Source organism: Zonotrichia leucophrys, chromosome 1A, assembly GCF_028769735.1.
Source record: "Zonotrichia leucophrys gambelii isolate GWCS_2022_RI chromosome 1A, RI_Zleu_2.0, whole genome shotgun sequence".
NCBI classification, from domain to species: Eukaryota; Metazoa; Chordata; class Aves; order Passeriformes; family Passerellidae; genus Zonotrichia; species Zonotrichia leucophrys.
Genome location: NC_088170.1, coordinates 41,510,532 through 41,538,516, shown reverse-complemented (window position 1 = coordinate 41,538,516; position 27,985 = coordinate 41,510,532). Strand labels below are relative to the sequence as shown.

At 40.7% G+C, this 27,985-nt stretch overlaps 1 protein-coding gene across 1 annotated transcript; it reads right to left on the bottom strand.

Moving 5' to 3' along the window:
- Positions 1–764: 764 nt before the first annotated feature.
- On the bottom strand, positions 765–26,028 carry BPIFC (BPI fold containing family C). Its single transcript, XM_064702507.1, has 16 exons — positions 25,918–26,028; positions 14,916–15,042; positions 14,443–14,554; positions 14,200–14,328; positions 13,270–13,425; positions 12,450–12,513; positions 11,534–11,594; positions 10,474–10,565; positions 8,461–8,634; positions 7,723–7,776; positions 6,262–6,432; positions 5,670–5,737; positions 4,360–4,402; positions 3,474–3,537; positions 2,629–2,705; positions 765–1,015 (listed from the first exon to the last, which is right to left on the bottom strand). Exons 2-16 carry the CDS (start codon positions 15,028–15,030, stop codon positions 950–952), a joined length of 1,446 nt encoding a protein of 481 aa, XP_064558577.1. The 5' UTR covers positions 15,031–15,042; positions 25,918–26,028; the 3' UTR covers positions 765–949.
- Between the last annotated feature and the right edge of the window lie 1,957 nt (positions 26,029–27,985).

The window sequence follows — 27,985 nt, the reverse complement described above, 5'->3', positions numbered from 1 at the left end:
CCGCACAGCAAAAGCTGCCTGCGCCCCATCGCTAATTGTTCCTCAGCGTAGGGAGGCCAGAGCCGGCTTCCCGTCCAGGTTTGGCCAAAGCACAAGCCCCTACGCATTGCAGGGCCAGCATGGCCCTCTGCAGAACTGTGTTCACATTTGCACACCAATAAAGTACTGGGAAAAAAGGAGGAGAACGAAAGAGGGTAAGATACCATACACAAATGAAGTAAGAAAAGTATCTAATCTTCAATTCAGAGAAAGATGTCACAGAATTAGATTTAGAGGACTTACCTAGAAACACTGAAGGAGTTAAATGTATCTAACCTGGCTAAACAGCACTAAAGAGGGCACATGACAGGCACACGGATTTGAAGAGTCACCCGGAAAGATGGAGAGTAGTAGTGCCACTGGCTCAGGTCCTGTTCTGCGTATTAAGATTTATGTTAAGACACTGCAAAGATTTTACTTCCCATTCTAACTGGGTCAGTTCTCAGTCTGACAGTTCCACAGTTCTGGAGAGTGCTCACTCCCTACCTCATGCATGGTGTGCAGAAGAGAAGTGCTTAAGGTTGTTAGAGTAGAAACATATTAGCAGCTGTATCTGCCCTAGCAGCATTTTGACAATGTACTTTCCCTAATTTTAAGAAATTGCAGCATCCTTCTGGAAGTGTATGGACAAAAGTGTATTTCAAAAGAGTCATTAATCTTAAAAACATTTTTGCATCAGTTAAACTACAGAATAAATAAATGTCAAGCATGCATTACATGTTTTCCCTTGGGGCTGCTTGTTACCACCATTACACCAACTAACCATTCCATCAGCTTTTTTTGATTCCCAGCACCCCCTCTTGCCCCCAGCCAGGATGGGGGTTGTCAGAGCTCAAGTTAAACATTTCAGCAGAACTGGACAGTGTTTAGTCTTCAGAGTCACATTATTGACTTGATTTGAAGTTCATGCTTAACACGTGGTCTCTCTTCTCCTGTAGTGTTTATAGTGGGCATCAGTCGAAATCAACACATATCCCTGCAGTGAGGAGAACAGTCATGGACATACTATGAATTAAAATTTTGGGGTTTCTTAAGTTCAAATTGATCTTGGTGTTTAAGGTCCACAAATCTACTGAGAAGAGCTGAACCTTGGAAGTAATAAGTTTTATTCATCTCTGTCCTTTGAACTTTGCAAAAGGACTCTATCTTTCCCTGGGTGCTATCCCTTTGCACCATGTTAGTGACAGAAGGGAATCTAAAGATCATACAGCCTACTCAGGAAGGTTCATCTGAGCCTTGAGGCAATTAGGCAAGGATCACAAGGGATTACCGAATTTGTGCCACTTAAGAATTCAATCTAAGCTTGTCCTTAAAGCTTCCCCCAGTGTCAGCACATACAGAGCAATAGGCCTGCAAAGAGCAGCTCATCACAGTCACAGAATCACAGAATGGGTGGGGCTGGAAATAACCTTAAACACCATCCAGTTCCAACCCCCCTGCCATTGGCACGGGCACCTTCCACTAGATCAGGTAGCTCAAAGCACCATCCAGCCTGTCTATGAAAAGTAAGAATTGTTTTTCTTCCTGTTGACCATAGCCATCAGACTGGGACTGGAAGTGGGAACTCTAGAACTAGAGTCTAAACTCTAGCCTTTAAATGGGAATCTCATTCACTTTGGTAGGGCATGGCAATTCTGTGTTGTCTCTCATTCCCTTGTTACTGATGAGGAGATTGGTGAGAGAACATGAGGGGGGAATGGGCACCGCAAAATCACTAAAATCCTTCATTCACAATTAGTCTATAAGACTGTTGGCAGTGAGTGCCACTGAAAGCACTGTGTGAGCAATTATATTTTGTAGGGAACCAGGTATGTGGGAGGCAAAGAACAATTAAAATCAATCTTTGCATTTCCTTTCCTGAGCTGTGTTTTGTGCTTAACCACTAACAAAGATTTAGAAGTCTCTGCAAAGAAAAACTTCAAAAAAACTGAAAATAACTTTGAGAAGTTGTTAAGCAAGTGGAGAAATGCAGAAGGCTTACTAATTTTCTGGGCATTAATTTGTCAGCAATGCCCTTGTACTGACTGGTTACCTAGCAACATTCTGTGTGCTCAAACTAAGGGCTAGTTTTGGAGAAGGATAACCAGAAGGCAAAAAATATTTTCTGAGAGCTCACTGGCTACTTTTGGCTACTAGCCTCAGTCATTATCACCAATTATTAACAAAATCCGGGCATCCTAGATGCACAAAATTGAATTCTCGTCCCTCTCATATTCCAAGTATTCAACAAAACTGTGAGATAGCAATAACTCTAATTTGATGTGGTTGGCCAAACTTGAACAATATGTCAAGCCCGTTTTTACACTCAATTCCAACTTAGAAGGCTGAAAAAGTTGTACATTTGATCACTTCATATTTATATAATCAGTTCTAACTTTTCCTCTCAAAGAAAGATACATTTGTTTCTAATAGAATTTTACCATTACTAGGGACCTCATTTTAAACCCATTTTTATTAGTTAAGTAGCTCCAACACAGCAAATTTCTGGCACTGAAGAAAGTGAATAAATGCCTCGGGAAAAAAAAAAAGAAGTAAAAAGAGAGATAACCTTTTATAAAGGAAAATCTTTCATAAGTATCAAAATCTCACCTGTACAATTGTAATGTGAGGTCTTGTCAAGGTAACATTGGCCAGATTGGGAAGAGGGAATCCTTTTGACAGTTTAGCTTAAAAAAAGAGACAAATTATGATTTAGGTATGCATTAGAAAGATAATAAACTCCTACCCTTCAACAACGCTGTTCATCCAGCGACTTGTAGGTCATTTCTAACAATCAGCCTCTTAGTCTTCACAAGCAAGCCTGGGAGGCTGCTAAGATGCTCATTTAGCAATGGGGAAAAAAAGAATTACGAGTGCTTCTCTCTTGGCAGAGTGTTGCAGCCAAACCAAGGATTTCATGTTCAACACATTACATACTGAGTGCTTTGTCCCTAATGATCCCTGAGGGATTATTAATACAGCTCTACCATCATTAGGACCTGCTCCCATTTGTATCCATTAGCTAAAGAAGGTGATGTTTATCCCAGGGCTGACACAAAGCTGTATCTCCCTCCAGGGCCTTAAATAAGATTTATGAGAGGCAAAAGCTCTGTTCTGGTCTAATAAAAAGGAATACATTTCACATATAGTGGCCTCAGGCAGGTGTGCAGATGAGAGAGATTTTGCTTTTCTCCCTGATGCATCAGGACCACCTAGACTGAGATGAAGGCAGATGAATTTTTGGTTTCCTAGTAATTTTTCCCCTTTTTACAGAACAGTGAGAGGGAGCACTTACACCCCTACAATCTTTGCCTTCCACTGCTTATCTGGCAAATGGTCATTTTCTACTCCAAGTTAATGGGAGCTGACAACTTAATCAGAAAGTCAGTAGAAGTTCCTAGAATAACCCATTCTGATGGAAGCTTTTTAGTTGATGCTTTGAAATACAGCTTTACCATTAGCTGATGGAATTACTTCAGTCTGGAAAATGTAAGATAGGATGTTCTCCAGAAGTACGACCTGCCACAGATAAGAAAACTGAGTTAGCCATCATTTCCTGATAGTGGAAGAGCTGTTGTGCCCTAATCCTGGGTAGAGTTAGTAGGCTCTTAATCAACTTCCAGTTCTCTTTTGGCCTCCAGAGTCATAAGCTCAAGTGAACTTCAGATCTTAAGGTTTTGGAATGATGCAAAGGAAGTGAGATGCAAAATGCAAATGTATTTCATTATGCTTGGCCAACATTTTAATTTAAAACAGTCTATGTGCTTTATTTGTGAGATAATTTATCACCAATAGCAAAGCAGGACTAGAACAGTTTTAATCCTTTCTCCTCCGCTACTCAGAACTGATTGATTATATTGAGAATGAGATGACTCTGTGGGGGCAGGGTTTTCCCCTGCAAGGCTACAACTGCACTATTTCAGGCACCTGAGGGAAATATTTTGACTCCCTGTCCTTGCCAGAATTCTGAGCACCTTGATGAGCATCCACGGAGTGGCTGTGCCTCAGCCATCCCTGTGACCATTGGATGGTGCTCTGCTCTGCTGCTACAGCTCAGCTCTGCTCTGTCTCACCCTGATGATTCGAGAGATCTCTTCCTATGGCAGCCAGGGCAACTACAGAATGTCTCATTTGCACAGCACTAGCTTGTCCCAAAGAGTTTACTTTTAACTCTTTAGGGCAAGAACAGAGAGGTGGCTGCCAGAAGACAGGAAGAGAGCCACTTGGGAATGAAGCCAAATGATTTAGAAATACTGATAAAATTTAAATGCTTACTCTTTAGCCTTGATATCACTGATATTCTTAGTTTGCATTTCCTATATGCTTCAACTACCCACTTACCTCAAAAGAGCCAACATTGGAGTGGGCTAGGGAGAACTGGATCCTGAGGGAAAGAAGTGAAACAAGATGAGTCACTAAGAAAGGATAAACAAAGTTATTCTAATCATGTGCAGTCATGCTGTAGAGCTCCAGGTCTTAGGAAGCATCTGTACAGAGATTTTTCACCCACTGCATATTGCTAGATACAGAAAGATGTGGTTTTCTTAGGGCATGGCTGAGCATCCATGCAAGAGCGTGCTAGAAGGGTTGCAGCCAGCAATTTGAGTGTGCTTCTCCCTCTGTACTGTTCTGGAAATCCTACTGACAATTGATTTTACCAAGGACTTGTAGGGTGTCAGGTATTTTCCAAAGATTTTGGTACATCTGCGTAATGCTTTCATGTGAGTCTTACCAGGAAGGAAGGATCTGTTCATTGTGTGGTGCTGCTGCTACTGATGGCTTTGTTGCTACTGTCTCTGTTTCCAAAATGAAGTACTTATTCCCTAAGTTACTCTTGTATCCAACAAAAGATTTCTGAGTTTCCTCAGCACCAGTACCTGAGTTCTCAAGGCCAGCTTCCAGCACACTCTTGATTTTCCTCTTAAAAATGACTGCAGAAAATGCTAACAGCACTATCCTCCTTAAATTCCTAACATCCCTCTGCCCTGATGAACTCTGCATGTTCTTAACCCCGTATCTTTCTTAGGGACTTCTATGAAATTGGAGTCCCAATTCCCAGTTGTGAGGTCCTGATATACAGAGCTTCTTCTCCATGAAATGTGACATGTTAGATGTGTAAATGGCCTAGCCTCTGGTTTCCAGCTTTCTGTACCTTCCAAGTTGCAGGACTTCAGTTGGTGAATGTCTGCAATAAGAATATCTGCATAGGGGACCTGCAGGGGCCCAGGTTCTTCACTGTGCCCTGGACTGCTCTGACATTCTTTAGTGGCACAGGTTGTCTAGAAAGCCATGACATCTTGCCAGCCAGAAAGTGATGAGGGAAACTCTCAGATGATTTATGGTCATCAAAACTGCCCTGCATGCTTAGTTTATCTAGCTCAGAGGGGAGAGTAAATGTAAAAAGAAGGGAAGTCTAGTGAGACCACTTCCCTGCAGCAGTCCACTGGTGGGAAGCCCCTTGGGGCCATTGCACTTGTCAGAGAGAAGCTTCCCGCCTCCTCTAAAATGTACAAATGCTGCCAGATTAAGAGAATCTAATGCAGGTGAATTTACCAGCAAAACTTATTTACAATTATCTGATCAAACTACTAATGTTGGGATTGCTAACATTGTTTTCCAAAGGAAATCTTTTTCATCCCAGATTGGATTACCTGTTCAAACACAGCGAGCCCATCAATTTCTGATCAAATATATTCAGGGAAATGCTGGTGTTGGCTGCCTGCAGAATAAAGAAACCATGGATTACCAGACATAAAAAAACCCCAGGACCCTTTCTGTGAATTAGTCACAGACACATAAATACCATCTTTTCAGTTATGCATGGAAGCTGTTTTAGGTAAATGCAGCTTTCTCATTGCAAGGCTGCACACAGCAAATGTCTGTTCATTTGAATGGCACTGACAAGAGCTGAAATGGGGGTAATGAGATGCCATTAATCAAAGCCATGAACAAGATGCCAAGAGGCATGACTCACACTTGCAGAACTGTCATTACAGAGAACAAAACCTTGCTTAATCAGAGCCACTACATGTTGGGAATTTTGTCCATCTGCAGGAAAATGTTCTTTGCCACAGAAATGTCCTATAGGTTAGTTGAGGTCATGCCTATACCTGTGACTAAGGGGAATGTGCATATTTACTAGAAATTTGGCATTTTCTTTGTTTCTTGTATAGAGTTTTGAAATAAGGAAGGAACAAACATATTTAACCCTGAGTTAAATGTCACCTTGTTTGTTGTACTTACTATGTTCAGTGTGAACAGAGACTGGGCGGTTGAGTCTGGCAGAATGGCCAACACCTCCACAGAGCCCTGAATCTCTGCCGTGAAGGAATCCTGCTGTAAGCTGATGGTAGGGATTTCAGCAGACATTAGCTTCAACATCACTGGGTAGGGTGTAATTGAGTATTTAGCTACCTGTAAGATTCAAAGACAAAAAAAAAAGAAAAAACATTTTTCTTATTGAATGGATCAGAATACTGCATTTTCTCACTTTTGAAGCAAAAATTTTAAAGTATTTCCTTATGATGAGTTTAAGGGCAGCTGTTAACATAAGATTCTTTCAGGTAAGCAGGAAATAAAGGTTTTCTGTGGTGCTAAATTAACAGTATTGGCCACTCAGGAATGCAGTGAAAAGTTCCTTCCACTTGAGGAATACAAATTTTTCCATATTATTTCAAGAGAAATTCAATACTAGCTTGTGGACAGAGGAGATAAATGGACCTGAATGTGGTATTTAGTTACACAATAAAATAGCTCAGGAGTCATTCACTTTGAAATTCACCCATCTCAGGAGATGGGTTCCTCCTCAGGACTGTCCTCAGAGGAGCCTCACTCTGTTCATTGCCTAAAGAGTGAACAGGCTCACAAAGTTCAATATTCAAAACAGAGGGGGTGGAGTATTTGCATCAATGCTCATGGCATTTTATGGAGAACATCATACATGCCTACCCTTGGAGAATTCTTATATTTCTGAGGCAGGAACTTAATAACATCTGGGAAGCAAACAAGAATGTAAAGTACTTTGAACTATTAGTTTGATTTCACCCATCCTCTGCATTTATAGCCTAGGGGTTCTTCTCCTCATTTTTGGTTTCTCATCCTGTCTCAGAAGACTGGTGGAAACCATGCATGCTCATATTCTCTGTCCTGTTATATTCATCTCCTTCACTAAAATAAATGGATATCCTGTGCATCTGCCTTGTCTGTTCCATAGGATGTAATGTTTCCTGTCCATCCGTTAGCTCATTTTCCTGCACATGGTCCTTTCCCAGGTTTTCTGCTCATCAGTCACAGGTCAGCAGCAAAGTAAAGAGAATTAAGCAGGTTTGGGGAGGAGAAAGGCGATTTTTCTGAGCTGAGACCGCTCTTGGATGCCTCTCAAAGCGGGACTCATGACTGGAAGCTTTTTCTTGCATGGAGCTGGTTTTAGGTAGGAACAGCTGTGGCTTGGGCATGGTGCCCAGAGAAAAGATTGATGTGCAAGGTCATGGGCCAAGATTATGTTTGGTAACAGTGCAAGTCATTCAACTCATCGTGGGGTGGGAAGTGACAAGGCCCATCTGCTCTGCTGTTACAAGGCACATGTGTGCCTGCTTCTCCCGTGCAGGGGCCCTGCTGAAGCCTTTGGGATACACCAGTAGTGAGGTGTCTTGACACCCACACTGGGTGGCTTCCCTGAGACTTTGTGAAAGTAATGACACTCACCTCAGGGATGATACTGCTAAATATCTCTGTGTTTATATTAAAATAGCTGCAAGTCTGAAGGGAAAAATAAAAGAGAGAAAACAAATGAGTTACCAGATTTGACCTTCATGGTCAGCTTTTCTCTAAATGCATTATTACAGTAATTTCAATTAAACTTGATTTTGTTCCTCTCAGAAATATTCCTAAGAGACTCGGTATACTTAAAGCAGCTTCCCAATAACACATGCCAAAATAATCCCTCAGAAAGTAAATTCTTAACATCATTATAGTTTGGGCTGCAGTCTATAGGTTTTGGGACTTACTGAACCTCCTGCAGTCCGGCTAGCCAAGTCAGGCAGCCTTCAAGCCACAGATGCTGTGCTTTGACAAATGCTTTGCTTACAAGGCCCCAGTAGTAATTTCATTCTAAGATCCCTTAGAAAGCAGCCAATGAGGCTGCAAAATTCTCCAGAGCTCATCTCTTGTCCCTGTTAGAGAAGTCTGTGCCTCAGGTCTACAAACCCCTTATTTTTTGGCAGTATTTGGTTCTTGGCTCAGTGGAACTTGGCATGCCTGGCTGTGGCCTGAGGCATCTATATAGAGTGTAAGTAAAAGAGAATAACAGTACCCCAGTATTTATAATCTTCTGTCCCAGGACTCTACAGACCAACTGAGAGCTTTATGCGGCCACATACTGACATCTGGCAGGTCAAAGCCCTAACTGAGCCACTCTGAGCCCATTCCTTGTGTCCTGCTCACCTCCTCCGCAATGGTCATGTTGAAGGCCCCTGCGGTGTAGTAAGCAAATGAGGAGCTCTGAAAGAAATACTCAGAGAAGGCAAGGTACAGCATGGAGTCACTTTGGTCTGGGATTGTGAAGGGAGCTGCCATGTAGGGAGAGTCAGTATGGTTTCCAGCTGGGAAGACTACACCCTAAAAATTATTGTCAGAGATAAAGAAAACCGAGTCAAAATATAACTTTACCATGACTGCAGACAATGAATGGTACTTTCCTTGACTTTGCCCTGGCTATTGATTTGGATAATAAATGAGTATGCAGGCTTTGTAGTACACCCTGAAGGCTTGGTGCTTTCAAGCAGGTGGTGAAGGCAAGTTCCAGCATTTGGACATATTCACAGATGAGGCCCAAGATCTGTCTTTTGTGATACTGGTCACCAAGGACAGTCTGCCACCTCAGACCACCCTCTAAATTAAGGGTCTAAATATTGCATTGAGAACATGACTAGCTGTCCTCCTTTCTCCTTTTCTCATCTCTAGGAATTTAAATCTGAGAACTGCTGCTTAAGAGCTATCCATGGTCTCAATTACAAAATTGTTCTGTAAAACCTGAGGTCATTCTTGGTCAAAATCAGCACTGTATTGTGCCCAGAATCAACTTGTGCAGACAAAAGGCTTATGAGAGAGCAAAGTTGCGTCAGACAAACCTAAAATTCCTATGTTGTCTTCTGCATTAGCCATCATATTGGCCAAGCCTTGCAGATCTAATACTTCCAAATGCATACAGATGAAACAAAAAAGTAAATCAGTAAAACTGATTGGAAGTGATGAAGACATTTAAATTTTAAAGTTTTTTATGTCCATTTTATTAGTTCGGTTTCTGTTTAATCTCAAATGTATTTTGTCTGTCTTTATTTTCTCATCTAGCTCTAAAGTTCCTACTGTCTTTTAAGGACTATCAAAATGCTTACAAGGTGCTGAATCACAGTAGGTGACCTCTCCGTTCAATTCTCACTTGCTGGAATTACCAGTCTTTGTATATTTCCCCAGTTATGTGGAAGAGTAGCTCTTGGAACAGCCATGATTTTACATCTTTAGTTTGACACAATTTCCTGCTTAAAATCCAGCTGCTGCAATACTCAGAAGAGTTTGACAGCAGCTGCACAGCTGGTGTGCTCAGACCAGTGTCTACCACACAAGCAGATACTAACTTTTTGTTCCTTTTTGTTTCCCCCTCTCTTATTTCCCTGTTGTCCTTTTTTTAATACTTAATTTGTAGGATCTTTGTGACAAGACTGCCTTTTCATTTGGCCTTTGTAAAGAACCAAACACAAGGCAGATTAAACTTAATTAAGGATTGCAGATACTATAATAATGACAACTACCCTCAATCAAATCACCTTATACAGAATGACAATGAAGTCATTTTAGAATCAGGAACTAGTCAGATTTTTTCTGTACATAAGGAGACTTTTTCCTTAATTTGGAATAAACTTTCAAGTTTACAGACTCAGCAGCATTCCTTGGGCTCCCATGCTTTTGAAAGGGTCTTCTGCCTTCCCATTCAAGAAGCTAGGGGCTTAATTCTTGCTCTGATAGTCTTGCTCTTTCTTCTCTCTCATCCAACAGCAGACACACCTACTTAGTCCCATGTATAGAAATATTATCCTGACTGACTGAACAATGAAGTCCCAGCTATAATTAACAGTGAGAGAAAGATGAGGTTTAATAACTTTTTTTCTTTCCTTTCCCTTTCTCTTTTCTTCTGTCTTGCTTAGTCTTTAACTACACTCTATTTTTTACAACCAGCTCAACAGCAGTTTAAAGAAAAGAATGTGGCTTTTAAAGAATTCATTGCACAACAGGATTGTTACAAATTATTACTGTAACAAATTCAATAATGTTTTGAAATGTCTGTCTTCTCAGATGGTGAGCTTTTATGTTCAGGCCAACAACCATGGTCATCTTTAGAAAGTGCCTCACAGAATAATGGAACCCACAGCAATGTAGGCAAACAGCACTACAGGCAACTACCTTTAAGTCCAGGTCAATGAATGTTTGGAATACTGCTGGCAAGCCACTTAAGGAGTAGTCTACTTCAGCCAAATCATCAATCTGCATTACAGCTGTAAGAGTAGTAGATAAGACACAGAATATTACAAAAAACATAGAAATAATTTTATATCTGCATAATTACAATTACATAATTTTATGTATACTTGAAACTAAGTCAAACTATGTATACGTAAAACTAAGTCTTTTCTGAAAGAGAATGACACAAATTGTTCCAGAGAGTAGGGAAAAACACAACCAGGGACCTCCTAATATGCATTCTGACATAAGATTTGATATTTCTACTGAGACTTTACGTAAAGTGCCTTCTCTAGTTTGTCTATTGTTTTCTCATTGTGGAAAGTAAGTTTGGTCTAACCCCAAAAAGGAGATGGCCATATCAGTGCCTCAGGGCATAAGGAGGTGTTGGGATTTCTTGTCAAGGAGTTTTAAGAGCATCCCAAGTAGCTGAAACTTGCAGGTACTTTCCCAGGAGAGTGCCTGATCTGCTTAGATACCTGTTTTTCGCGTGATATCTGACCAACACTTTGGGTGTCTTAAATGCCTGCAAATCTAACCCAAAGTAGTTCAAGTGAGAAGGCTTTTGCAAAGGAGCTTTTTCATTTTGTCCCTGGCAAGTCTGATAAATAGGTAAGTAAAACTTAATTTCCAGTCAGACTAGGAGAACAGACTTCAGCTTATAAAGTGCTGTGTGTGCAGGAGGAATTGGAGCATGGTAAAGGAAAACTGTCTTAGCAGTACTGTGTGGCCTCTAGGTGGCATTTCTCACAACAGAAGTGCACACTGCCACACTTGCAAGTTGAGAATTGCTACCAAGTCCTTGGCTCTTAGAAACATATATTTCTTGCTCAAGTAGCCCAGCCTTTAGTTAACTGTGATTCTGTATGCAAGGGAGCAGATGGAGCAGAGGGACAGATAGCACTCCTGGAGGCATTGCTAAGCAGCTGCTGTTAAGGAATGGGCAGAATTTCACTGATCAGAAGAGAGAAAACAGAAGGAAAAGGTGTCACTGATGACTCACCATTCGGTGATCGGAGGTCTCCATCTATCAGTTGGATCCCAGCTCTGATATTGGGACATGACTACAACAAAAGCACACTCAAGTTATTGCCTGATTACCATGGATGCATAAGCACCTCTTACATGTGTGCTAGCAGATCTTTCTGCTGCATGACACACATTGCAGCATTTGTTTATCAAAAGACCTCATCTGGCTTCTCTTTACCTAACTGGATCCCCAAGGTTTCCGCTTGGTGCAATGCGAGTGTGTTGTATGTCAGAGATACAAAAAAGAGGGACGTTTCCAGAGGCAGCCTGGTGGGGGTGACAAAACCACAGCCTTAAATAGTGCGAGGACAGCTCTCATACTGGTGTCACGGGAAAGATCTCAGAATTGCGGAATCATTTAGGTTGGAAAAGACACTTAAGATCAGCGAGTCCAAGTGTAAATCCCTGGACAGAATGGCAGCCATCTCAAGTTCTGCTTCCTCTCAGTGGCCCTGGGCAGGCTGTCACCAGAGCTACTCACCCCTTTGCTACAATGAAGTTGAAAGGTCATACTATCAGTTGATATAGTATAATTTCTCTGTGTATTGCCCAGTATATGTTTTGTCTGCCAAGCATAAAAATAACCCAAGCCCCAGGATACCTGTAGGTACATAGGCAGGGACTTATTCTGCATTGTAATGGAAAAAATAACTGCATTATCCATCCCTATTGCTACTGTGGTTGAACATAGCTATGTCAGTATCTTGGCTATGAACCTGTCACTTTATCTGGAATCATTTCTGGCTGGCAAAATGATGACTGTGCTGATCAGACCAGAATAGGACTATTACAGGATTATTTTTCTAATTCTTCCTTTGCCAAGTTCACAGCACTGACTTGTGACTGCTATCCTCCTTACACCCCTCCCCTACACAATGTGAAAAGCTTACATTAGTGACCAAGCTCCTGTGAATGGGTTTCTTCAGATACTTGATAAAGAAGTTATACAGGAAGCTAGAGGGAAGGAAGAAGGCAATTAATGGGTCAAGTACTATAGTCACTAAGAGGAAATCAGGTATCTCTGCAGAACATGAATTTAATGGCCTCTTAGTGTGATATTCTATTACACATGGGAGCTTTTTGAAATGTAAAAACTGTCAGAGAACCGCCATTTAGAAGATGATCATTTCAGCACTATGCATGTCAGCCTGGGTTAATTAATATTTATTAAAAATGGATTTCTTCAGAAGACCACCATCTTATATGTACAAAATGGTCTTTGCACTAGGAACTTCCAAAACAAGTAAAAATAAACAAACAAAAACAACCCCCCCAAACAGGTGACAAGAGTCGTATTCAGAGAGCGAGAGAAATACAAGAAAATAATGAGATGCTGTTTCATGGGGCTGTATCCAGAGGGTTCATAGAGAGTCTGCTTCTGTTCAATTTTGATAGCACTGTGAGTAGGAGGAGTGAAGCATAGTACAACCTCATAACTTCTACCTAGAGTTGAAGATTAGAGCAGAAGTTTGAAAGTGCTGAAGAAGCACAAGGGATTGTTTGATTCTGTCTTTATCTTCTACTGTGTGTAAGTACAAGGCCAAATATCAATGCTGGCCATTTTAATGCTGTATTGGGGCCTCAGTTCTCACCTGTGGTACTTTATGATGCCTAAAAGCAGTTCTGTGTGCCCTAATTTGTAAAGCTGTCGCTGTACCATTCACTGACAGTTATTTTGTGAGAATGTTTATACAGATCTCTTCCACTTACCCAGTTTTCCCATTCAGCTTGATATCTACATCACCAGGAGTTGTCCGGCAGCTGGTGAGGGCTATTGATGTAGGGCCTGCATTATCCAGGGGTGTTGAAAGGATTGCAGTAACAAACACTTTTGAAATGTGCACTGTGCCTCTTCCACTGTCTTTGCTGCATCAAGTGAAAAAAATAAAAACTGAAAATAATCCACCTCTTCACTATGGAATTGCCTGGTGCTGTGGACCCATGGCTGGTGCTGGTCACTGCCACTACTCTGCTTTGCCTGCCTGTGTCGGGTGCCTGCCAGTGAGGGCACTGTGACTCCTGCTGTGCCACCCCCTCAGCTCCCAGGGCCCTTCCCCTGCATGCAGCCCTGCTGTCCCTGGCAGAAGGGCAGGTCAGAGACTCCTGTAATTCAGTCAGCTTAGCAATACAGGTAATGTGAGGAAGAGGGACTTCTTTGCTCTGAAACAGCCTGGGACTAGGAAGGTGTGGAGATTGCTCTAAGGATATTTACATATGCTCATCCATTTTCCACCAGCTTTTGAACTGTATCTCTTGGTTGCATAACAGAGGGTTTCCAATAGCGTGACAGCACTATGAGGGTTTATTATACTAGACTGTGATCCACCACACTACAGTTTTTCTAAATGTGTCATTAGCTGGCGGGCTGGACAATGACAGCATTCAGCTAGAGCAGCAGGCCTGTGCTATTTGCAGCAGTGCTTCTCAGCCATGGGCTCTTTATCAGTGCTGATGTCTGAGGGCGCAGGGCTGTCTCCCACCAGCAGACCTGTCAGAAGCACCAGTCTGTGCTCCTGGGTTACTGCTGCCAGGTGATAAAGAGCACCTTTGCAATGAAGGGGTCACAAGAATAAACTAAAATTTGCATTTTTATATTATCCATCAAGAAAAATAGTCCAGAACATGCAAAGCTGTACATACAACATCCAGGTCCTTATGTTCCAGTTCATATCAATGGTTAAAGAAGCATTTCCAATCACCAGTTTTATCCCAGACCCTGGTAGGAGGGAGATGGAAGCACTGGGTAATTCTACAGCAGTAACATGTATCCTAGACCATGAGAGAGAAAAAAAAAATTAAAAATTTATTTAATAAGTCAAAATGAACACAAAACAAGATTCAAATTTCAGTCAAACACAATTTGCCCCCAGAGAGAATACTTACCTTGAGATGTTGTATTTGACATTACCAAGCCCAAACTTCTCATGGCCAGTCAAATCGGGGAAATGCTCCTTCTCCATATTCTGCTTCAGGATTTCCAGCCCAACCTCCCTGGCTACAAGAAAACAATGATCAGTTCAGTCGCCTTTGACAGTGCCTGTGAGTTTGGAGTTATGTGTTTCTGGCTTAGGAAATGTGATGGACCCAGAATCAGCAAGAAACTGGTATCTCACTTGAGACATGGCAGTGCTGTTTCAGATCTCACTCCTAGCCATGGCAAGAGCTGAACTAACTGGCTCAATATCTGAGGTCAGGTGAACCTTGATATGATGTACAATACTGTCAAGCAGATTACTGACTTTACTCTGTTGTGCTCTTAAACTTTCCTTTATAGCCTGCCACTGCCCTCTTTCCTTTGTCATATCAGTGTTGAAGGCAATGCTACTAGCAGCTCTTGATGAGATCATCACACATACCATACTCCAGCCCCTTCTGGGTGATCCTCACTTTGACTCCAGGACTGGCACTCAGTAGCCCACTGAGCAAACTTAAGAGAATGAGAGAACAGCAAATCTTCAGCATTTTCCTCATTCTTTACAGGACCTGTTAATAAATATTTATAATAATAGCAGAAATTCATGCTGTGTCACTTGGTGGTTGCACTCCCTTTCCCCCTACCCCAGACACCAGCTTTCCCTCCAGAATGAAGAAGTGGAAAGCCCAGCAACCCTGGCAGTGAAGACCACAGACTTGCAAAAAGTAAACTCTGTGGGGTAGAGGAGAAAAGTCAGCCTGTTCACTGCCATAGAGACTGGGGAAAGTGCTTGAGATACATCCATCTGGACAAACATTGAACTTTTATGCTGGAATTTGGTGGCTCTACAGGATTCACCACAGGGCTGGTGAATGAGAGAAACCAATGCCCATCCCAGGGGCTTCTGTGATAAGATTTAAACCAAGATAGAGTTATCTGTATAAATCACAGACCGCATGTAGTGTGAAATTCAGAAGGTCTTGCTTCCAGCAAGGTTTCCCTGGGAGAGTGAGAGAAGCCACCCTGATAAAAAATTTTTAGACAAAACTGGACAAAATCAGAGAATGTTTGGTGGGTTTTTTTTTTTTTTTTTTTTTTCCCCCAGAGCTGGGAACAGGCTTCTATGGAGTTATTTGTCATCTGGGACTGACCTGGCAAACAGGTCACATTATTATGGTTTTCTTCATTTCCAGCTACTGCACTGGATTATAAACAGCTGAAAGTAGAGGAGAGTGTCTTTTCTGGCATTACTTTTACAGATTTTTTTTTTTTTAGTTACACAGGGCTATAGAAGAGCTGGAATTAAACCATCTATAAGGAGACAATTGCCTCTTCCCTAATATCTGAAAAATTGTTTTGAAATTGGTGCATCTTTCAGTAGCTGCTTCATTACGAGAGGTAACAATATACCTCAAACCACTAGAATATTTTCAGTCATGATCACAATATAAACAATCTCCAAAATTATGAGACAATATTGACTTAATTTTTTAACAGTTTCAACCAATCCTGCAGAACACCTTTGCCTTTTAGTATAACTAGCATTTTCTTTTTAAATTTTAACTGACAGATATTGAGAGATGAAAGAAACACACTTCATATGTAGAACAAAAACAAAACACTGGAAGAATATGTGTTTTTGGCATATGCATAGTTCTCAAACTTTAAAATATCATAATTTAACCAGATTTAGCTACATGAGTCACTTCCCAATAAAGCCATTCCTTGACAAAGAGGAATCACCATGTATTTGTTTCCATACCTCTCCTCTGAAGGGTGAAGACAAGACCTTTGCTGTAGCAGATCACAAGGCTGAGGATGTTGCAGGGAAAACCTTCTGCAGCCATGAGCCCATCATTTAAAGGAAAGAGCTGTGGGCTTGAAGAGAGCCAATTGCTATCACCTTCAGTGGTATCACCTAGGGAGTGGCCTCTGATAACCACATCCCAAGCTATTTTGGACCTTCCAGGTAAAATCTAATAAATTTCATTTAGGGATAAGCAAAGGATAACGTAAACTGTTGGCTGGGGTGCTCAGGTGCCAGAATGCAGAGATGGGGGTGGCATGCTGCCTTTGTGGAAGGTGGTTTCAGCACTGGTTTTTCAAATGAGTAGGAAACCCTAGTAGGAATTCCAGTATTTCCACAGGACAGATATTCATAGCCATGCTTGTACTGTAAAATAAGTAAATTAATGTGCCATTGGTATATGAAAAACAGATGGAAAACAAGTCCCATCTGTCTGAAATTGCTCAGGATACAGGAAACCATAAACAATACAGTATTTGTATTACAACACATACATAGATATAAATGCACACAGACACTGCAGTGTATATATCTGGTACGAATATATAGCATCAAGTCCTTGCAGTCAATATTTTCCATTTCTTCTGTTTTCTTATCCAGCTAACCAGTATTTCAGCTAACCAGTACTACTTGGCTTGTCAAGGAGGTGATTTAATCAATTAGCTTGCAAGTACCAAGCAAATGCCCCCAGGCACAGGGCACTTTGCTGGACAATCTGAGTCACTTCATTGTGCAACCATGAATAGAAAAGGTAGAGACACTTGTCAGTCAGTCAGTCAACAAATGCTCATACTTCACACAGATTTAACATCCACCGCAGGGAGTCACCTGCATAATAATTTCATTATTCGTATCTCTGGCTACTGATGATGAATGTAACTCACACCCTCAGTTACATAAACCTCTATACACTTTCTCATATCAGTGAGGGACACCAATCTAATTGAAAATCTCCATTTCTTTGGATTTCTTCTTCCATTCTTTTTCTAGTCACTCTTCATCTACCAAAGAACACAAGGAATTAGAAGCCCTGCTATGACTTACTGCTATTTGGTTTCAGGATGCCTTTTTTTAGTATTCTATCATACAGCTGGATAAATAAACTGATTCAGCTCAAACTACACAAGCATCTTTTCTATCCCGAACTGAACTTTCTGTAGTGTGACTTTTGTAGTTTCCTTTCCAAATGCCTTTAATGTCTCCCAGTTTAATGTCTGTGTTGACACTGATAAAATAAAAAATACAGCTTCCATTTTACAAATATTAGAGGTATGGAATTATTTGAAGGTTGATACCCTCGGAGAGCTGCAGCTATCACAATCAAAGAACAACTTCTGTAAGATACAGAGGCCAAGGACAGCTTGGCTACAGGGAGCATGAGACTGTCAGGTTTCGGATCCTGGGAGAAGCAACAAGACAAAGAACAGAATTACAACCACAGACTTCAGATGAGACCTGCTTGGCAGAACCTGTGGGAAGTTGCCCTGGAGAGCAGAGGCCCAGAAGAGCTGGCTAATCTTCAAGGGCAGCTGCCTCAGAGCATAAGAACTGCTATTAGAATGTTCAGACAGTTCAGCAACTGTGGCAGAAAGCCAACATGGAGAACATGGAGTTACTGACTGAACCTAAACACAAAAAGGAAGCATGCAGAAGATGGAAACTGAGAGCAGCTACTTGGAAAGAACACAAACATTTTGTTTGCACACATAGGAATGAAATCAGGAAACCCATAGTTCAGTTGGAGCTGAAGGACAACAGGAAAGATTTCTGTAAGAAAATTGACAGCAGAAGATGAATGTGGGGTTATTGCTCAGTAGGATGGGAGACTAGTGACAAAAGACATAGACAAGGCCACTTTTACTAGCAAGGCTTGTCCTCTGGCCTGCACCAGCAGGTGTGGCCAAGGGGCTGGAGAACATCAGCTACAAGGAGAATCTGAGAGTTTAGGTTGTTCCCCCCAGAGAATAGAGGGCTTGAAAGGCCATTTTGTTGCATGTGAATTTTGCAAAGAGACTACAGAGAAAATGGAGCCAGACTCTTCTGGGAAGTGTGTAGTGAAAGTACACAAGGCCACAGAACATACTGGAACATGGGAAATACTGATTAGATACTACAAAAAAAAAAATTACTCTTAAGGTAGTTAAATAATGGAACAGATTGTTCTGAGAGATTATGAAATCATCCTTGGAGGGGTTCAAGACTTGACTGGACACCATGCTCAATAGCTTCATCTAATTAGTCCTGTTTTGAGCCAGTGTCTGAACTAGATGATATTCTATAATTACATGGCAATTCACTGAGATTTGTAGATCTGTTCCCACTCTCAGTGTCCAGTTACAAAGGGACAAATTGTGAAATTCTTACAAAGGATAAGGTCTCACTCCATACACAAAGTTTTGCTAACACTAATGGAAATAAATTGAATTATGCAAGAACTGGCTTTTAATATTAAGAAAATGTATTGTCTACAACTCTAGTGAAAAGAACCAGTCACTTCTTCTCATCGGGCTGCAGGAAGTTTTCCAAAGCATCATTAATAATTAGCTACACTCACTGTACTTAAAAACAACAGTTTTGCTTTGTGAAAAGTGCTTAAGAAGTTTTTAGTAAAACATTAAAAGTAGTGATGAGCCACGCTTCTAATGCTATAGCATCTACTCCCTATAAGACAACAGAAGGAAGGGTACATTTTTCTCTAATTGTTCTTTAAAAGTAAAGGACATCAGCAGTGGCTGTGAAGGTCCTCCTCAGCCTCCAGTTGATAGCGAACATCAGTGTAAATAACCAGATGACTCTAATGAAAGAAAAAACATATAAAATGTGTTTTGCCCACCCTAAATTCAGGTGGGTACATTCAGGTACAGTACTCTGGGACTTGTTCCCATGGTAACACCCTCAGCAGAGCAGGAGGCAAGAGTGGCTTTGTGCCTCCTGAACTTTAGTTAACTTTAGGGTAGGAATGGGCTCTGATGGAGGTTAATACAACTCTCCAGAAGACTGAGCAACACTTACCACAGAGACACTCTGCCCGTGAGCCTTCTTAGAGAATGGTCAGAGAAATGAGGACTCAGGCACTCAGTGCTCCTAAGCCCTGCTGGGGATGGTAGTGCTGACCTTGTCACGTCCCCATGATGGCACCCCAAAAAGGCTGGTGAGCCCCTTACAGCCTACAACTGCTAGGGGTGGGGGGCTCATTTTGGTTCAGAGATTGCATGTTATATCCAATGTACAGTGAAAGCTTTACTATTGACAACATTTATATCTACCCACCACTGGAAAATGCCCCCAATAACAGGCCTGAAACAGCAGCAATATTCTATAAGAGGAAATTTGGCTTCTCACCTGATTAATTTTTATTACAGATCCAGTCATATTATGGGCGAAATTAAGAAGAGGAAATCCTTTCCCTAGTTTATCTTCAAAAGGGACAGATATAAATACATTTGAAAGTAATAATAAAATGCACTTCAGAAGCATCTTTCTCAAGGAACTCAATTTGTTTTCAATTTCCCTTTAATTAGCTGTCATGTCTCTCAAGGGAGCTATTATTCATATGTACTAAAAAGGCAAAAAACCATGCAAAAAAGTTGCATATAAACCTCTTAGAATCTCACAGCTGTCTGACACTGGGATCTGCCTGCCTTTGTTTCTCATCTGGCATCTCCCCCTCAAAATCTGGTTTCTGCTGTTTTCCATTCTGACTTACTGTCCATCTTTATTTTCTTCTCTCAGCCGGTGGGTTCCTCTTGTTCTCATCTATTCCTATTTTCCTATATCAAACCCCAGCTTTTTTCTTATTTGTTTTTCTAAACATCTTACTTTTGATTCCCAGCTTTTCATTCTGTTTCTTTTCTTCTCATTGACAGGTCAGCTTTTTCCTCAGCAGTCTTCTCACCTCTGTTCACCTCAGAGGCACCTTCTGTACCCTCCCACCTGCTTCTCTCTGCCATCACCCCCTTGCTCCTTGTCCCTTACTCCCTGCATCCCATGGAGCTGATTTTCTACTCTGTCCTGCCTGTGGCAGCCGGAGAAGCACAAAGGCAGAGGGAGATCAGAGATGTTACCCTGAAGCCCAAAGATGCAAGTGTGCTCTGCACTTCCTCACTTTGGGCCATTCTCTGGTCATGGCTTGACTCTGTCAGGACAAGACTCAAGGCAATCTCAGCTCTGCTGCCACACTGCATTCAGTGAAAATGGAACCCTAGCCCAGTGTTTGAAAGGGAGCAAACGCCTACTCTGTGCCAGCCCCTGATCCATAGGGCTGAATGACCAGGATCGAAGTCCAGCACAGAGTAAACCCAACCAGCTGTCACCAAATGGAAAGAAAACCTCCCATAACAGAGTCTTTAAAGCTGAGCACTCCCTTTTATGGTTTCAGTCTTGCTTTCCAGCCAGCTGTGCTTAGGAACTGGCTACAGTCCTTACCTTTGATTACTGCAATCACTATTCTCTGTAAAGCATAAGACAGAAAATTCTCCACCAGTGACTTCTGCTATGATGGAAAAAGCACATTTGCTGATTAGTGCCCGATGTCTATGAGGTTGTAGCTTGATGAGGAAAATGGAGGGCTAGGACCAAAGTGACAAGCAAAACGATCAGAGCAGAGCTTGACAGAGAAAATCTCAGGCAAAAAAATAATTATTTTCGTTTAAGTTGCAGCTGAACAATGCAAAATATACATGGCAAAGAGGTGTCCACGTTTCTTGCAATGAATTAAATTGAAGGGGTTTTTTTCTTTATGTTAAGTACCTGGGATGAGCCTTAACTTTAGGAATGAAATATACTAAACCTTGTTTCAGCTGGCAGGACTCAGTTCTCAGAAGTGAACTGCTCTCTGGATGGAAGAACTGTCCTGTGCTTATGCTCTGTCTTAATGCCACTGTGATTAGAGCCTTTCTCCCTTGACTTAAGATGTGGGTTGGACTAAGTTGCTGTAGAGTCTCACTGAGCATTCCCAAGTCTACAGTGAGTGATCTAAATAGTGGCATGGTGGGTTTTTTATTCCCATTTTAAACTCCTGTTTTTATTGTATTTGGTTGAAGAGATTTAAGATAATTCCTGAAATGGAATTTAAGCCTGATTTTGTATCCACTCCAGCTACTACACCTACTCCATCCAGCTGTGAATTCTGTCTGAACCTAGGCAGACTATATAATATTTTGAGCCTCTGATGAGGAAAAAACCCCAACACTCTCAGAAATATCTCCTCTTACTGAAAAGAGAAAGAAAAGCAGAGAATATATGGTTTCAAAACACAAAGAGCGATGACAGATGATATCCCAAGACAGACCAATAATTGTTCACAATAGGTTCAGAAGAATTTCTTTTGCCTCTGAATGGCTCAGCTACCTTTCCTAGGCACTGAAACCATCAACTTATGTCAGGGAAACCAAGACTGGAGTGCAGCAGGGAAAACTAGAACCTGAAGTAAAAAAAAAATAAAAGAAGAGGATTCACTAGAGGCACAAGTTATGTACACTGCTTGAAAATTCATTTGTGGAAATTCATACTTATTTCATGCTGATCCACACATTTAACTTTGACAAAGGCTCTTCAATTCCCAACAACTTTTAATTAAAACTGGCACAACTACAAATGAGTTCTAGAATCATCAGGCTCTTTCTGATACTAATCTCCTCCAATGGTCATGTGTAGTCCAGTGCTGTGACCTACAAGACTTGGGAAATCAAATTTTTCTGGAATAGTAATTTCCTGGAATGGCTGAACTATACCTTTGTCAAATACTAATTATGATTTAAATAAACTCATACCCATTTCTAACTATTATGATTTGCTAACTTTTCCCACTGATGCCTGTAATGAATCCTTGGTTCACTGTACACATATTCCTGGGGAAAACCAAAGTTTTGAAGAACAGGAGAACACATTTTTGTGTCAAAAGCTCTAAGTGAGCAGCACCATTACTTCTTAAACTTATACTGACAGGCTCTGATCATTCTAAGTCCTCTTTTCCTCATAAAAGGTGCAGTGACTAAAACTAAGAAAAGACTGCTCATATTTTTCTTTAATGAAATTATAATAGATTAAAAATTGTTATAAGTTCTGGAATTCTAACCCACCTTGATGTATAGAACCAACATGAAGAAACACTAATGTGGGCTACTTTTCTGAAAGTCTTTGCTTCTACCCATCATGTGCATTTATGGAGAAAGAGGCTGTAAACCCAGCCCTACTTGAAATGTGGCTAAAATGTGTTGTAAGACAGCTGAGAACAAGCAAGCTGCAGGTAACCACAGAACCAGCAAGACCTAAGTGAAATCTAAAATGCTCTGAGCTTTGATTCAAACTACAGACACCTTTCTAGTCTCACTTTTGTGATGACATGCTGCTGCAGTGTGTGCTATGCAGTCTCACTTTTCCCTGCCCCTCTCATGAGGCACATGGAGAACTATAGGGACAGTGGTCCTGTGCAGAGTTTGCACTCCAGCACTTCTGTTTATGGTGCTCAAACTTTGCAGGAACATTCAGAGGGCTTTGAGTAAACTACTGAACTTGATTCTCCAAAACCAATATAGACTGAAACAGATGCCTGCCTTCAAGATAACCAATAAATTGAACATAAATTGGAAAGGTATTTCAGCTACAGAAAGGGGGAACATCATGGGGCACAAGAGACATGGTTGTTCCACAGTATTATTATATTTCATCTCCAAGATTTACACTAACCAGTTGAAAGTATCTTGGAGCTCCTATGAGAAAGAAGGTAACTAATATTCTTTTTCTCATGGTGAAACAAGCACTGTCAGCCTGACACAAGTTCTATTGTATCCTAATGTAGGGATAATTAATGCTTCTTTCTGAATTTTTCTTGGTTACCTCTGAGATAATGAGATAATCAACTTCTGTTTGTTTATAGTAAAATTGGCTCTGGTACTGGCTGTCTGCAGGGGAAAAACAAAGCAGTCTTCTGTGACTGCATGCACAGATAGATGCTGTCTTAGATACAGGCACAAATGCAGCTGCTTTTGTGATTGGAAACACATTGTCTAAACTTTTTGTGTGGTCAATACATATAGATTGTGAAATCATTTGTGAATTTCCTGTTTTCTGCCAGTAACTGGGATTGAGTGAACAGTGATAACACTGCCCTGATAGCCTCTTTATCATTAGGATCATTTAAGTCCTTGCATGGCTGACATAATTGGTTCACTTGCAATCTAATGAAAAGATGTCTGGGGAGACACTGAACTATTTCATAACACAGAGGTTAGGAACACTGGGCATCAGACAGTAACATTTTTATATATTACAATTTATTCTTGAATAGTTACTCAATCTCCCACATGGAGAAAAGGGCTCTCTGCACCTACCTATTAAATCTATCAACTTCTACAATGTGTGGTGGGTGTTTCCTTCCTGTGAAATGCAACACAACAGTGTGCATATTTGTGGCAGAGCAGTATATGCTGTTTTATGCTAATCTCTAAGATTTTCAAAGGACCAGGGAGATTAGTGTGTGATTTGTGCAGCCCCAGCACTGAACGTTATCTCTAGCTCCTTTTACTTACTAGATTCCCTGCAAAGATGTACTGGGTGGTTGAATGTGGCAGGACAGCAAACACTCCTGCACAGCCAGTGATGTGTAGGACACATCTGCCTGTATTTAATTGACTGCAGGAGGTGATGTGGCCATCAGCCTCAGCAGCACTGGGCCCGCTGCTGTGTGACTCCAAGCTATCCGAGCAGGGTCAAAGAGGAAGAAACTGCTGAGGGCAGAGTTCAGCTTTTCTCCAGCTACAGTTCCTACAGCTGCATCATAATCAGGTGCTATTCACCAATCCTCTGGTAATGAATCAGTATTAAAAAAGCTTCATTTTCATTACACCAACTGAAGCGACAAAATTAGCATTGCATATACTCTGAGTCTCAGAGATGATAAAGCAAAAGATGAAGTTTTAAACTCACTGATACTGAACATATATAGAGAAACAATTTAGAGGCTACTCCTGAAAAACACATTTTAAGAGAAAGAGATTAGTATGTTAAATAAGTGAAGGAGATGAGCGATTCCAGTTAAAAAAAAAATAAATTAATCACCTTAACAATATAAAGAAATTGGAAAAGTTGACAAGCTTTTGAAACGCTTTGGAAACTCCTAGAGGACAAAGCTTCAGTTTGCAATGCAGATTCTGAATTTCATAATCTTATAGTAAATATTGCCATATTTTTAAAGCATTCCATAGTATCTTAATTTCTTGCATCACATTGATAGATTCATGACTATTATTTCCCATTGTATATAATCTCCAGGAGTCAGAAGTCAGGAGTCTTTACAAAGAGAAGTCAGGCTGACAGTAGCAGAGATACCATTACTTTGAAGAAGAATGAAAGGAGACTGATCTGACAGATGGCTACCACTTATTCTTTTCCACTGTTCCAAAGACTGAGAGAAAATCTAGCCCTCAGAGGAGTAGAGAATGATTAAAGTGTAGTATGATGTAGTTAGGAAGAGTTATCATGGGGTAGACATGTAAGTTTGAATTTTGCACCAAAAATAGACCAGTTTTCTTGTCTCCTCCCAGCTTTTGCAAATGAGCAAGCACACAGATAATATCCAGAGAAAACATTAGATACTGCTTTTTCTTAAAAGATCTGTACAAATAAAAGTACTCACCTCAGAAATAAAACATCTGAGTAGGGAAGTGCTTAGATTAAAAGTACTATTAAGCTGTAAACAAAATAAATTAGGTAATTTTTTCAGCTTGAAAATTAGGTTTTCCTTGGGGGAAAAAACCCCAACACATCCTGTTTATCTTAGTTTTAGATAATCCATGTTTTGATTTAGTATTTTCTTGCCCCAGAATGATTTCTAAGGAACCCACAGTGCTCTTTGGGACAGAAGAGAGAGATTTCTCATGGACTTGATTCAGGAGCATATATCAGTATCAAGCATTATTCTTTGAAAGAACAGACATGACTTCTGCCTCTAAGACTTTCTCAGATGAAATACACTGAATATGTCCGAGGCAAGGACTCAAAAATCTCATTTGCCTTTTTGCTGCTAACCACTGTGGTGATGTTTACCAGTACCATTTGTGTCACCAGTTTTCATAAACACCCTTTTGCTACAGTTAGCAAAACTTATTTGAAACTTTGACTACAAATGCCATTGTGGAAACTGGCATTTGGGAGAGGTCCTGTATGTTCTTCAACCACAGAGGAAAGCTTAGTTTGCTTGTACCTGCTGCCTGCTTGTACCTGCTGCTCTCTTAAGTCTGAGGATTTATTCTAGTTTGTCAATATAGCCAACACATTTATCATGGGCCACTGTGCAGCAGACTGGGGCTTCAGTACACTTCTTCTTGTTTTGCCCTTTTCTATGTGGAATCCATGCTGAGAAAAGCTCTTTTAGATTCCTTTTGCCACTCCTGGCACACTAACTTTTGATGTTCATTCTATCATTCTTTGCCTAGAGCTGCCAAGAAGTTCAGTCTGAAGTCTGAAAGGGACTTTGACTACTTGAATTATGACAAACTGAATGTCATTAATCTCTCTTACAAGTGGTATAAGTAGGACCCACATCTATGTGAAATGGCAAACACAAGGTGTTAGTGTTCTTTGCTCACTATCCATCTTGCTAATATTTGTAATTCTGTTACAAGCAAATCATACTCACCTCTTTGGAGATAGTGATGTTAAAGGCCCCTGCTCTGTAGTGAACCAGTGAAGCAGACATAAGAAAATAATTGGAGACTCCCAGATATATCATGGAATCACCTTGGGAGAGCAAATGGAGCTGGCACAAAGGGAGGGTCTGTGTGATTTCCTACTAGATAGACCATGCCCTGCAAAAAGTCATCATCAAATATTTCTAGTTGTAACATTTTTATCTGTTAGAATGCATTAGCAGTTGTTGAACAGAAAGATTTTTTCCTAGTCTGAAGAAAAGCTTGACATTAAAGAAACCTTGAACTAAGCAAATAAGTTTGTGTTATGCCCTAAAAATCAGCAAATTAGGCTCTTAAAAAAAAAAAAAAACAAACCAGGAATCAAAGAAAATCTGGGTGCCATGCATCCAAGTTTTAATTTGAGCATTCAAGTGAGCATTCTGAACAGCAGCTACAAGACACACACAAAAAATAATTCTCTGGACCACAGTTTTCTTTCTCTTGGAGCGAAGACACCTTTTAAAATTTAATGCTGAGGGTGGCATTTCAGGAAAATCTTCAGGCTCTCCTGAAAAGCACTGGAAGTTGCTTGGGACAGGGACACAAAAGAGCATTTTATATCACCTAACACTTAGTCCTGGCCCAGCTGCCAACCCTCCCAGACCTATTTTGGTGCTGCACAGGTAGGGGACCTTGGTCCAGGTACGCTAAGAAAATAACTATTAAAATGTGAGAGGGTTTAAGGCCATGAAATTAAAGAAGAGTAACACAGACAGTAGATAGTGTAGTTACTGACACTGTGAATGTTAGTAGCTGGAAGATTCAATAGGAAAAAACTGGCATGGAAAGGTATAAAACCCTAAGAAAAAAAGCTGGAAGTTGGAAGAAGACAATTTATAACCATCAAGAACCAGGCTGTTCCAATGAGCACTGAATAACTTCCTTGACTGACTTAGAAAAGTCATCCTGTGTCCCACTGTGATGTCCATGTATTAAAGCTTAGCCTATGAATTCAATATAGTGACAGTAGCTGATAAGTAATTGCTTAGTTCTTTAAAGCTGTGTATATCCTGCTTGCAGAGTTTTTTGTATGTGGCAAGAGTTGCTTGAACAAAATCAGCTCTGGCACATTTTTCTTCACTGAAGTCTGTTCTGAGAGCCATGGGGATGCTCTGAATTACAAAGATTGTTGAAACTGCTGGAAAAACTGAGTGTTGCTGAGATAACTCCTGCAACAAAGGTGAAAAGTAGATAAGAACTGTTATGTGCTGCTCAAGGACTGTCTGAGAGGAGCCTTCTTTTGGGTGTAACCTGTACTTATACAAGATGCTGAATCATCTCAAAACAAACAGCTTTGGACTGCAATCACGTTGGGAACCATCACAGATTATGTATCACTGCTAACAGGTGAAGACTAAGCTGCAGTACAACAGCTGTGTATCTAAAGAACACTTTTAAGCTGTTTGTAAAGCACCTCTGAAGGGCTTAAATTCTGAAAGAATTTAATTATAAATAATAGCTTGGGTTAATTAACAAATGCTGGTTTCCAAAATAATTCTTGACCAAAATTCCCAAAATGTCTTATTGCTTTTCTAAGTAAATGTTGGAGAGGCTGCATAAGACTCTAGTGAGAGAATTCATCAACTCAAAAGATAATCAGAAAAGTCTTAGAAAGCACACTTATATTAAAGACAAATAACCTTCAAATACAAGTTAATGTGTGATTTGGAGACTGCTGGAGAATTAACTAGGGAATAGTCTACTTGTGCAAAGGTGTCAGTCTGGCTTAAAACTAGAAGAATGATAGACAAAATCAAAACAGATGCTATTTACAAAACCACATCACAAACAGTTATTACTTAGTTTAAGCAAAGCATTTTTGCAACGATGAATCTGAAGAAGAATGCTGGGAGATTGAAGAAGAAACACAGAAATTATTATAAGGGAAAAAGCGAGAGTATTCCCTTTGGAAAAGCCACTGATTCCTCCTGGTTTAGGCCTTGTTCTCCTGCTGTTCACAACTAAATACACTTTGCAGAAGTCTCTCCCATGTAGTGAAAAATCCAGGGCAGAGTT